The following is a 13,111-nucleotide window of genomic DNA, read 5'->3' as shown; positions in this document are numbered from 1 at the left end:
AAGAATTTCTGTATCTCATCAAATTGTCATACTTAAAATAACTGCATCAAGCCCCACTGGGCAGCTGTGGATATTCCCATCCTACCATTTTATTTCTAGCCCTGGAAAACTGCAGGTGTGACACTGAATCTTCTCTCATTTTACCCTTTGTATATGAGCTGCACCTTCAGCCTTTTAGAGTACTTCCTACTGCTGGATATAGAGAGAGGGCATTGTTTCTAACCAGGGGCTTTATTTTACAGCATTTTTGAAGCTGTTTGGGGAATGGAGTTGCTTTCTTCTACAGGAACTCATCTCATGGTGAAGCATGTTGATATCTTACCTATAATGCTCCAGTGTTGCTTCCCAGACTGTTAAATGTCAGGGCTGTCCTTGTCACACCTATCTCTATGACCTTGCCCCCAGGATGGGTATGGAAACTGCAGCAATGCCTTACACAGACAGTTCCCAGCCCAGAAACAGCATCAGCTTTTTTTGTTTGTTTGTTTTAAAAGCAAAGATAATTTTGACAGCTGGATGTAACCAGGTGGTGGTTGTGCTGCCATTGCTTGCAGGCTGGCTGCAGTCACTCCTGACAGAGCTGCTCAGCTGGAGCTCAGGCTCCAGAGGTGTTGAGCTGTTGTCCTCATGTGCCAAGCAACAAGTGCTGCCTGTTGGCAGCCCATATCAGTTCTGTCGAGCTTTTAGAGCCCACCATGGCAATCTTGTGCTTTGCTTGCCTCTGGAGCCAAACTCCTTATCACTGAGATGTCACATGCTGGCTAATATAAGCTGCATCCAGCCTCTCTGCTTTTGGCTTGCTGCAGGACAAGGGAAACCTGTGCATTCAAAGCTCACACAAATTAGTGCATTCTTCCTTGCCAGCTGGGCTGGAAAGAAGAGCATTTTTTACACTAAAACACTTGTGTGGCAATGTTGGTGTGATAACTGGGTTATGCCAGCAAAAACGAGCCAGGTGGAAAATGCTTTATTCACTGGGAGTGCAGGTGATGCACAAGAAGCCACAGAGGCATTTCTGGAGCTAACAGTACCACTTTCCTTGGAGCTCAAGCTTAACATCCTGCTCTTTTCAACTTGTTCCAAGTTGCTGTGTGGTATGATACCATTACAGAGATGAAATGCACTCTTGTTTGTGTCTGTATTTCTTTCTGGTAGTCAACAATGGAAGAGAGGGGAGGCCTTGAGCTCACATGGGCTCCATCCTCTCGTGCATGGGAGGATGCCCTGATGTTGTGCTGAGGTTCATTGTGTCTGTGGGCAGCTATCATGTTTAGGCATGAACAAAATTGGCTTTTGAGAGAGCCAGCTCTCATGGGTCAGTATTACGCACGTGGCTGTGCTACTGGGGTCCCCATGGAGCCACCACTTTCTGTGGTTCTGTCAGCATCCCCTGGTGAAAGGCAGATTTTATTTCAGGGCATGTGGTGTCTCCAGGTGCTGTGAGGATGGCAGGTTTGAGGAGGTGGTAATCCTGAGCACAAGGAGCTGCTCAGTTTGTGGCAGTAGGTCAGTGACATTTCCACCTCAGCCTGCTGCCAGCAGAACTGCCTGGCCCAGCACTGCTTCCCATGCTGGACCAGCCCCCAGCCCCAGCAGAAAAGTGATCTGTCCACAGGTGAGGCTTCTTTCTGCTTCTGAAGTGTAAATAAGGAATGGGTTTCTTGCAGTGCCTTAAATAGGATAGATTTCCTGCATTGGTGAGCAGAGTGTGGCTCTGATGCAGGCTTGGCAGAAATAATGGTCAAAACAGAAGGCACTAGCACAATACTCAAATTGGGGCAGGGTCACTTTTTTATCAGGGTTGTTACTGGGAATGGTAGTAGTCTGGGGGCAGAAGAGCCTTAACTAGAGAAAGACTTTAAGAAAAAAAATCACATTTCATTCTGATGAGCATGCTTGCTATATTTCCCCCCCCCCAGATTTTGCTTCATAGAAACATTTGTCAAACATTTCAAGTCTGAAAAAACCTAGCACTGAACAACAGCTCTAATGAAATAAATAAGGTCCTTTTTTTGTTTACTTGTCTAATTCCAGTTTCCAGTAATTCTACTGTTTCTCAAAATTATTCAGCTTTGAAAGAAAAGTGTCACAAGAATATTTTTTAGTCACAAAATGATTGTAAAAAAAGACTGATAATTTAGCTCAGGGACTGAGACTGAGTATTAAAAATGTCATAATAAATGGGAACTTTTCTGGAAACTTGAAAGTTTGTGAAAGAAGGAGGTTATGCTGACAGATGTTTCAGAAACCTAATTAATGAAGCCCTGAAAGGAAAAAGACTGAGAACAGTTTGGATTCTTGTATGAGAAGAAATACCACATAACATTTCAAAAGCAATGAAAGACCAATCACCCCAAGAACTTCAGACAATAAAGAAGGATTGTAAATTGGAGTTAGGCTTCTTTTTGTCATTATAAACTTTTAAACGTATCTCTGGATAGAACTGTCTGAAAGAGCGTGATTATATTTTGTGGCAGTTACTGAGCTTTCAGGATTTTATACATTCTACATTAGCAAACAAGAGCTTTTGAATATGTTAACGTCAAAATAGCTTCTTTAGGAATCTGTAGGTGTTCTAATCAAGGCTGTTCTTCCCTCCTGCTGGTCAGAAATTATTGAAGAGATCAGATTGTTCTGAACCTCCAAATCTTTTCATCCAAATGAGTAAATGTTTTTGACTGCTTCAGTGTCACTGAAAAATGCATATTTGAACAACATTTTTTTTCCCCTGAAACTACTCCAAGTGACTCCAACTTCATCTTGCATGTAATAACTTTGCCCAAATGAAAGATGCACCTAATCTCAGCTGTAAGAACATGGATTTGCCAGTTCTGTACTGCTGCCATTTGTGAAAAATGGCTTTGCCTTACTGTATTTCTTTTCATTATCCTTACTTAGTGGCTGATCAGCTTCCAATAATGTGGTTACTTGATCTTATCCTGTGAAATTACAATCCATTATCTCATCAGGGTATGTTCTCAGAGGGGATTTTAAAAAATGCTGTCAGTAATACCTGTACTCAGCTGAAATTAAGTGAGGGCATGGAGTAAGCTTCACTGCTGCAAAGTACAGGGTATCAGCACCTGTCCTTCATTAATCTGCTCAGCCCTTTCTCTTTCCTCTGTGAAGTGACACAATGTCACAAAGCCACAATGAAATCCATGGGAATTTGCTGTCTGCCCATGCTTTGAGGAGTCTCACCCACCCAGACACTGCCTTGTCTGATAGCTTTGCTGCTGGGCTGAGATGGGCAGGGAGCTCATCCCAGTGGCTCTCCTCAGGTGCACAAAGCCTGTTGTGAAAAGCTGAAATAAAGGCAGACATTTGCAAGCCAGTTTCTAACCTCTGTTAATTGAGGTGCCATTTTATTAGGCAGAATTGATGATGCAGTAAGGGGAGTCACACTACATTAAGGCAAATGTATGAAAGCACTTATTGCCACTGAGAGGCAAAAGCAGCTTGAGGACGTGCTAAAGGATGAGTGTAATGCTGTAGGGAAAATTCTGCAGGTAAAGGTCAGTGGAGTTTTCCTTAAAAGTAGCTCTTGGACAAGTTTGGGTGACATTTTTTGTCCGATTTCTAATGCTGCTTTCTAATCTTTGCCTCAAAGTAACCACGGGGTACAAAGCATATTGACTGTACAAGGACTTAAATATGTAGTGTGTTGGTCTCCCTGTCTTTCTGCAAAATGCCAAGACTAGCTTAAAAATAATAGACTCTGTTTTTAAATTAAGGAAAAAAATCTTTTTCCTTAGGCTTTTTGAAGTCAAGTTTTCAGATGTTCCTGTGTGTTTAAAAGGGCTACACATTTACCTGAGTGAAAGACAATGACAAAATACCTAAGTTTAAAAAAAAGACTTTTCACATAGCCATGTATTTCCAGATGCATAGAAGAGAAGACCTCATGCCTCAAGTAATGGAATAGCACAATTTTCACTGTTTTCATGTAAACAAGAATTGGAACTTCACAGCTGTGAATATGCTATTTATTGTCAGTGACCTTAAAAGACTGGTCACTTTTGAAGATTCATTTGGGTCTCTTCATCACCAGGAGCCTCTTCTTGGGCTTTTTCCATACTACAGTCCAGCAGCTGCCTGTTATGATATATCCTGCCCATCATCAGACTTGAGTTCTGTATCAGGCTGTACTTATTTTGGTAGAGAAGTAGGTGTGTGTTTGTGTGCTACAGGGGCTGGGGGTGGAGGTTTCACTGTGTACTGCTTGCAGATAGAATTACTATCCTATATTTCAACTTTGCTTATTTCCCTTGTGTCTCTGGTGGATGTCTGTGGGGGATAAAACAAACACTGCCTTTGGATTTGATTTGTGCTGTGAATTTGCTTCTAATTGGCACCACCCACACCAAAGTTTAAAGTCAATATTTTCAGTTTTCCAAGCCAGGAGGATAAAACCAGGCTACTACAGTGAGATTTTAAACAGCTGACAAAACATCATTGGTCTGGTCAGTGGTAAAAGCTCCTGCAGGGACAAGCTGGGCACTGGAGATCCCAGGGCTCTGCTTGCAAGCTGCTCCTTTGACTCTCCCTTCTCACAGCCTCTGAAGGATGTGGCCTCAGGCTAGTGGCCATGCAATGTTTCCATTGAACAGCTCACAGGGTCAGCAAGGCTGTCCTCCTGTGCTGAGGAGCCCTGCCAGTGTAGCTGGAGAGGAGGAACATGGGTGTATATCACTGTTACCCTGGCCCCTAGCTGGTGGGGTTTAGTCCTGACTTCAGCATTATTTAAAATAGCTTTAGGATTGTTTGGTGCTAGAGTCAGTCACACTCTCCTTCTGTGCCTTTCTCTTGTCCACTACTTATTTAAGAGACTTAGCTTCAAGAGAGAAAATGAATTGACCTGAGTGGTTTTAGTAGGAACGCTGTGGAGCTGCTTCTAAGTGGCATTTTTGTGTGCAAGCATGTAGATAGAATGTTCTAAATTGGTTTTATGAGTTCTGAGGTAGGAGTGTGCAGGCAAAGATATGCCAGAGGTTCATGCACAGTGGTTTTTGTTGGTCTTTTTTTTTTTTTTTTAGGCTCATGCCTATATTTCTGCAGTGCTTTAGAAATACATTCTAGTTGTTGTTTAATTGCTGTGGGTAGCAGAATCAAACCAAAAATTTAAATGCAGTAGCCCCCCAAATAATCTGGTAAACCTATTCCTAAACTCTCTGCCAGATGAAGCCAGAAGCCAGGCACACAAATTATTGTCAGTGTTCTTCCAAATGAGTAAATTAGATCAAGTTCTTAAATCCTTCCTTGGACAGCTCAATAACAAGGCACTGGAAAAACAGCTCCACACTCCTGCCTGGCCCTTAGAACACAAAATCTAACAGGGAGATGTTAACAGTGTGGTTAGATCAAGCACAATACCAGGTGTAAGGGCTGCACAGCTGCTGAGAAAGGTGAGGCCAAGGGCCACATGAACACACAGATTCAGATCTCCCTCCCCAGCAAGACAAATGGCACAGTCTCCAAAAATGGCACACTGAGGTAAGTGTTACCTTGGCAATCTGCTTTGTTTTAGATTTCATGACCTGTGGTTCTGAACCCCACATACTTTGGGCTCTGGAGTTGTGTGTCTGTCTGTGGGAAAGGAATAACCCCGGTTCCGCCAAGCATTCCAAATGTGTGGGATAAAAAAGTGACATGTGAGGGGCTGCTGACAAGCATCTGGGCTGACAGAGGTGACCCTCTGCTGCTGACTTAGCAGCTGACATTCTGCAGGCTGAAAGGAGATGACCAATTCACCGGGGAAGGAGGAGTTCAAAACTGTCACCAGAGATGAAAAGGAACTTGAGAAACGCCTTAAGGCCCCAGCTGAGATCTTCTGAAATCCCTCTGTGCCAGGATGTCTGCAAAATGCACAGTGCAAGAGAGCCTCACACAGGGATGGCATGTGGAATGGGAAGGGAGAAGCAGGAAAAACAGCAGCTCCCCAACACCTCATGGAAATCAATGTCATAAGCAGAAACTGAATGCTAAGTCTTAGTCCCTGACTGGTGGTTTGTTACCTATTTTGTCATGACCAGCACAGGCTGATGCTTGTTTCCAGATATTGATTAGAAGGGTGAAAAAAATCCTTTACAGGTGTAACTTTTTTTCTGAAAATATCAGCAGTTGTATTAACCAGACATGATGGCCAGTCTGTGTGATTTGGGGGCAGGCATTCTCTGCCTCCTTGAAAAAGTGCATTTCAGAAGGGATGGCTTAACCAAGTGCTTGCCTGTCTCCAAAACAGCTCATGTGAGCTGAGTGCCAAGGGAGGAGAGGAGGCAGAGCCACACTTTGAGAAGAGTGATTCCCATTCTTGTGGCCCCTCAAAAATATCAGCCCTTTATATGGCATGAACTTCAGTGTGAGTTGAAGCTGTCAGAGATGATTTAATTCTTGCTGAGTGCTCTTTGACTCCTCTCAGAGTCCCAGAATGAAGCTGAGGTCAGGGGCTGGGTGGCTGCTGGCAGCTAGCCCTGCCACAGCTCTGGGGACAGCACCTTATGGCCGTGTAATGAGGATCAATAAGTCTCACCATAGGGCTGATCACTTGTCCCCATGTGCTGGGACTGCCCATCTCCAGTGCTGAGGACTGAGATGAGGCACAGTAATGACATTGAAAGGAAAGATGTGCCTTTTGTCCAGTAATTTATATTTCCCTTCTGTGTGCACTTCCACACAGAATGGGCTGGATGGCTTCCCATTGAGCTGGAACATCCAAACCCATTGATGCCATTTCAAGAAAGTGCAGCACTTGTTACAATAATGGCAAAACCATCACAGCTTTTATTCATCTCCCTTTTTGAGCTTGGGTTATCAGTGGTAACTCTATCCCTGATTATTTTTGGCAGAGTAGCTCTCATCCACCTTACATGCAAGCATTACATTGCTGCAGTCTGATCCTAAATCCATAATACAATAGAGGGAGGAAAAGGGCCAGCCACCTTTAGGGAAGCTCTCCTAATTAATGTCACCAAAGTGTTTGGGTCTGCTAAGATGGTTGTTCATCAAAATATTAAAATTGCAAATGATTAGCTTGGATTGCAAAAAATGGGAGTATATTTTTGTAAGCATTTTCCTGGAACTGGTTCAGATATTCAAGCATTCATTGGTCAGTAATAAAATTCTGATCATTTAAATGTCTGCAGTAAATCAAAAGCTTTTTTTCTCAGCAGCAGCAGCAGCTCAGATGTTATCATTTTAAGTGTTATAAATATACTTGCAGTAATGACTGTAACACCAGTTCCTTTATATACACAGAAATTAGCCTTGATGATCAATATTATTCTTTATGGGTTTTGAATTGAAATAAATTTAGAAATTTATTAATATATACTATTACAGCTCACTTATTCATATAAATCTTACAGCAAAAAGGGGATATTATATCAGTTTGTCTCATCCCTTGTACAGCACTTTGTACAGTTTCTTTAGAGTAGCCTGTTCAAATAAGTGTATCTCACACTTGGATTTTAGGACCTGTGTGTTCTGTGGTCTTTAGGTGGCTGTCTTTAGCAAGCCCCTTACAGTAAGACAATAATTTGCCATTCTCCCTGTTGTGACTAGCTTATACCAAAATTTCTCCTTGCTGTATTGACTCCACCAAGGTGATGGTTCCTTGAACCCCTTTCCTTTAACCTCAGAGACAGGTGAATTTCTTTCATATGATATAATCAAGTCCAACTGCTTTTTTCCTGTAGATGCTGACTAGTTCTGCACCAGTGGCAGGACACTAACTGATTCCAGTTTAGTCAAAATTTAATCCTGTTTTTTTTTTTTTTGTAGTAGGGGATTGATATTGTTATACACCTGCATTCCCCCAGTCAGGGTTTTCCATTAACAAATCCAGTGAATACATTCCAAGACTGCATCACCAAGCAGTGGGGGCTTTTATCTCAGTCCAGGCTACTTCAAAATTTGTTATGCCATGTGGGCATAAAGCATCTTGGCTATGAGTTGGGGTTAGCTCCTTTAGTCAGAACTATGGCTGAAGAACCACGACATTTTCTCTAAATTGGAGCAGAATTAGAGAAAAGAGACCTGTTCTGTTTCCACCCTGCATCCCCAGAGTGGGGATTAATTGTGTGGTGACTTTTACTTTGTGGAAGCTTTTTCCCACTTAATTAATTTCCACAATGTAACAAACCCATATGATTTTTGTAATAGTGATTGTAGTTTTCCCTGGATTTTATCGTGAAGAAATGTATTCAGAATTTACTCTTTGGAAAGAGCTGTCTGCAGAAACTCATGGTGCCCTTCTAACACTATAATCCTAGGCAGCCCAGGGAAATTTAGGGAGAATTTCAGGATGGAAAAGTGCTGCTAGTTCTGTTAAATCCTATTAAAAAGCCATACATGGAGAAATGAAGTTTAAACAAGGCTTGGGGAAGCTGCTTCAGAGAAAAATTGTTGTTTTATGCAGTCTTTATTCTTACCATTAAAGCTGCTTTTGTTTTGTTGCAGACTTGTATTGTAAAAATTGTCAGGAAAGAATAAGAAAGAAGTGAAATGATCCAAGCCCTGAATGAATGCCTTTAAGGTTGTAATTTCCATTCCTTCAGTTGATTTTCCCTGGCAGAACTGTAAAGAAAGCTCCACCCTATTAAATACCAGAAAATCCGTAGTGCTAAAGCCAAGCAGATATTTGCAAGTATTCCCTAAATTTTGCTGATGAACTTAGGCTATTTAGTTAGTAGATATTTCTAGAATAGATGGCATCTGATGATGATTATTCTAGAACAGGTGACATTTATACCTATACATGTGTGTGCACATGGACATTTTAAACATCTGTCTCAGTGGGATTTACAACATTCATTTGTGGTTGCTCCTCTGGGGCTCTGGATCTGATATCTGCTAATAGGGAATTTCAGGATGTCTTGTTTCAAACGCTGGTTTAAATAAAATGAAAAAAAAAAAAAAAGAAAATAAGAAAGCAGCAGCAGCAGCATCAACACAGGACATCACGCCAGCAGATTAAATATAGACATGGATTACAGAGCCATTGTTTTCACTCCTGCTAAATAAGCCAGCACACTTCAGATGGAATGCCACTTGACCTTTTGTGTCTGGTCGCTCTGTGGCTGTATTTAACTGCAGCAGGGAGGAAACATTTTCCCCTGGAACTGTCCCCTGCTGATATGAGGATCGCTGCTGCTGGGGCACAGCATGCTCAGGAGGCAGAGCCCCGGTGCTCCCAAGCACAGCCGGGACCCCGCAGCCCATGGAGCAGCTCTGCCCATGTCTCACAATGACTCACGCTCCTTTTTCAACCTGTCCCAGCTGGTGCTCTCTGCTGGCCAAATCAAACCATCACCGGCGCTCAAACATTCAAAAATCAACTACTTTGAAGTAGAGATTGTTGACGTGCAAAGCAAGAAGCAGATCTGCATTGTGGACAAGGTGAGTGTGCTATCCCAGCACACTGGGGCTGTGCCTGGCTCACATGGTGCCGCTCTGTTTTCAGTGTGCTGTGGTCTTATTCTGTAGTGAGAGTACTTTCATTCCTTTCTCTGGGAGTCACGAAGAATTCCTTGTGAGTCAGAACCCTGGGCTGTTCTTCTCCAGGATTTTTACAAATAATCCTGCACTAGTTTGTTTTAGACCTCTTGGCAGCTCTGTGGGCTCAAAGTTCTGTCCTTAGGCTGACTCTTGACACTTACAGTGTCTATTTCAGAGCACGATACTTAAACATTTGTTTCAGAATGGATACTCATTTTTAATGCATTTGTAAAGCCTACCATCTCTGCAATGCTGTGAGTACTTGCTGGTACCTAAATGTACTCAGCTGTGCCCTGCTTATTAGACTGGACCTAAAAAAAAATCATCTTAAACAAAGAGTCTTAGTTAAAATAAGTGTTTTGAATTTTTGTTTAGTTTGGTTTGTTTTAATAATGTGAGTAAAAAACCATAAACTACAGCCAAATTGCATAAGTAGGATGAGAGGACTGGGTAGGATGGAAGTTCATGCACTCATAAATAACAGCTAAAATGCTTCATAAATATTTTCATCACAGTTTTCATGATTCATTGTCCCTCAGTGAAAGAGTTGGTCTCTTTCATGCCATGAAAATGGAAATCCTAATCTATTTAGCCTATGGAATTTTCAGTAAATTAGTGGAGTTTTAGGACTTACTGTTTTTCTAGAAAAAAATTCCCTTATCCTCATTGGCAACAGCTGGAACAGGTAGATAAGTTTGCTTCAGATGTTTAATTTCATGCCTTTGAAATATGCAGGGTGGAATACTACCAGATTTCCAGTGTTCTTGGTAATTTAAAGGTTGTTTTTCCAATTTTTGTCCCTAGTTATAGGTAAATGTCTTATTTGTTAATTCTCAATGGGGCAAAATATTTTCTGCTATTTTTTGTTAACCTAGCCAAAGAGGAAACATGCACAAAATGGTCAAACAAATAGGATGACTATTAATAACAATTTTGATGGTAGTGTTCACACTACTTTATTGAGTGATATTTACACAGTTGTTAGCTTATCTACATACATTTAGAATTAGGTTTTGATCAAAAGAAAGACAAATCTGTTTCTTATCTTGGGCTTTCCTATAATGTCATTAAAATATGTGTAGTAGTATAGTACAGCAGTAGTATGGTACAGAAACAGCATTAGGCAAAGAGCCATGCATGTTTCAGGAATCCTTCCATGCTGCTGGGATGATACCAGACCTGTGTTTTAATCTTTATTCTGAGTTTTTCTGACCCTGAAGATTTTCTACACCTCCTCCAAACCACGGACTCTGCTCCTGTAGCGGTGAAAAGAGAGACATGAGTGGTGATTGCCAGGTACTCTTTATTCAGAGTAAAATACACACAGGGTAGCAAGTCTCTGCTCAGAAACAGAAATATATGTTGTATATGTAGATGTATATGTTCAATTTACATGGCCAGCAGTATGGGCTTTTTAAAAAAATATTTTTGGCACAGTACCAAGGAGTTGCATAGTACAAGGCTGAGATTTCCAAGACTGCCTAAAGAATTTGGTTTCTGAATGCTCATTCACCTGGCTGTTTAAGTCACTTTATTTGCTGTGATAATCCCTAAGTCAACTCTGAAGTTACAGAAGTTGAGTTCCTTGCTTCCATGAACACTTGTTAGTATTGGTGAACTTAATTTTAGTTGGTTGTTAGAGCAAACAAGAGACTAGTGTACTGGATTATGCATAATTTTCTGTTTAATTAAATATAACTGGTACAGGCCCAACAGGACACTTCTAATGCCTGTTTCCTGTTTGTGAGATAGTTATGATTAACTTAATTTCTTGGGTTTGCATGTAATTACCGCTTGCCAGAATAGGAGAGAATAGGAACCATAGATTTTAAAATGCATGTATTTAGACTCTGATTGCATATTGCTAGTGGTTCAGAATATTATGATTTAGCAAATGCATTTATAATATTCTCAGGTTAATAAATCTAAAGGGAAAATTTATATCATAATGGCAGAGAGAAGAATCCCTTCTTTCTCCACCCAACAGAAACTCAGGCAGAGTGATTCAATGCTTAGGGCTCTGTGGTTAAACAACAGGAGCTTCTTCAAGAGGTCGAGTTTCTCTGAGAGCCTTGCATGTGCCTGTGAATCCCATTCAGATTAGTGGGAGCTCTGTAAAGTCTGCAAAATTATGGTACATTTAACTAGTTCTGGCATTTAGGAAGAAATATTTTCCTGTCCTCAGTGCAGTATTAGGAATTTATAAAAGGTGTGTTTGACTGTGTCATCTTGAGAAATCAGTTGGCATCAATCCAAAAGTTTTGAATCTGGCACAATTAATTCTCTGAATTAATTATCCATTTAAGAAAGGAAAAATAGCATTATTTCCTTTAGTTTTCTTACCCATCTTATACTTTTGGGAAGGAGCAGTCATGTACATTAAGTGGTTATTATAAGTTCTCGATCGTCTTTAACTTCAAGGAACAGAATAAATACATATTTGTTTTTTAAGCCTTTAAAACACACTCACATCTTATTGCAGGGTTTTCCACAACCAGGAAAGGCAGACAAAATACTGAAAGGAAGCAGAAGAAGAGAAAAATCCCAGTCATTTTGGTCTCATAGTAATGTCCTGCAGGAGCAGGGTTTGGAGGAAAATTACCTAATCTTGCAAAACTTAAATTCACACAAGTCAGCAACAGTGGCAGTTTATTTTGCACATGCACGCTGTGAACATGAAATTCTTTATAGGAGTGCAATTTCTTTTATTTAATATTGTCAGCCTGCTATGGGGACTTTCTCTGCTATGGATATGACATTATGCAAGTAGTTTGGTGCACACGAGCTTTTCCAGTGAGCTACTTAAAGAATTTAGAAGAGAAATAATAGCAGTGTGAGATTTTTTTCCCCCAGATTTGCTCCTAACTAATTCTGAGGTGATGTGCCATGGAGAAGAGGCTTCTGATTTTGGAGGATGGGGAAGAATCACAAACCAGCTTCAGTTTTTGTTTTTTCCCCAGTTATTCTACAAAATGTCCCCAGACTAGGGGAAGTCTCCAAGTAGGGAAAGTTATCTAAACTTAGGCTACAACTTTCCTTAAAAACAGTATATAAATGCTCAGAGGAAGTGTGTTGGGACTAGGCACTGAAGTTCTGAGGCGGTGTACAGCCAACCTGCTGCTCCACACACTGCCCATGGCAGGACAAGAGTTCAGGTGTCTGGGCCACTTTGCAGGACACCATCCTGGGTTTTCCTTGTTTTCCTTCTTTTTTCCCCACTCCCCAGAGAGGCAGATCCAAGAAAGGATGTTTCTGAGCAGAAAGGCTCTTACCCAAGCAGCCAAAGGCAGAGGCTTTACAAGAGCTGGTGCCTGAAAGCCACAATTAGGAAAATTTAGCCAAGAAATTTGGCCCATATTTTTAGAGTCAAGGAATGGTAAGCAAGAGTTGAGGGCCAATGTCCAGCTCTTTACCATGCACAGCAATACTGCATTTGTGTGAAGATATTCTGTAGCTGAAACATGAATCATACATGTTTCTTGCTCAATGAGTGAAAGAAGTATTTAGCAAGGAATAAATCTCTTCTTTGGCCAGTGTAAAAAAGCAGTGAGCCTGGATAATCAAAAGTCCCTTTTTTCCTCGCCATTTATTAATTTGTATGGATGAAATTCCTATC

General features: G+C 41.1%; 1 protein-coding gene across 1 annotated transcript in view; it reads left to right on the top strand.

Annotated features, from left to right (window-relative positions):
• Positions 1-9,125: 9,125 nt before the first annotated feature.
• TECRL (trans-2,3-enoyl-CoA reductase like) overlaps positions 9,126-13,111 on the top strand; it is a 58,921-nt gene continuing 54,935 nt past the window's right edge. The window contains exon 1 of the mRNA XM_071431612.1: positions 9,126-9,396. Coding sequence (XP_071287713.1) covers positions 9,163-9,396 — 234 coding nt within the window. The 5' untranslated portion in view covers positions 9,126-9,162. The remainder of the gene's footprint in view (positions 9,397-13,111) is intronic.

Source organism: Agelaius tricolor, unplaced genomic scaffold (assembly GCF_023055355.1).
Source record: "Agelaius tricolor isolate 1412-34295 unplaced genomic scaffold, bAgeTri1.0.p SCAF_8, whole genome shotgun sequence".
NCBI classification, from domain to species: domain Eukaryota; kingdom Metazoa; phylum Chordata; class Aves; order Passeriformes; family Icteridae; genus Agelaius; species Agelaius tricolor.
The sequence above is the reverse complement of the archived record's forward strand: the minus strand, read 5'-3'. Positions and strand labels throughout refer to the sequence as shown.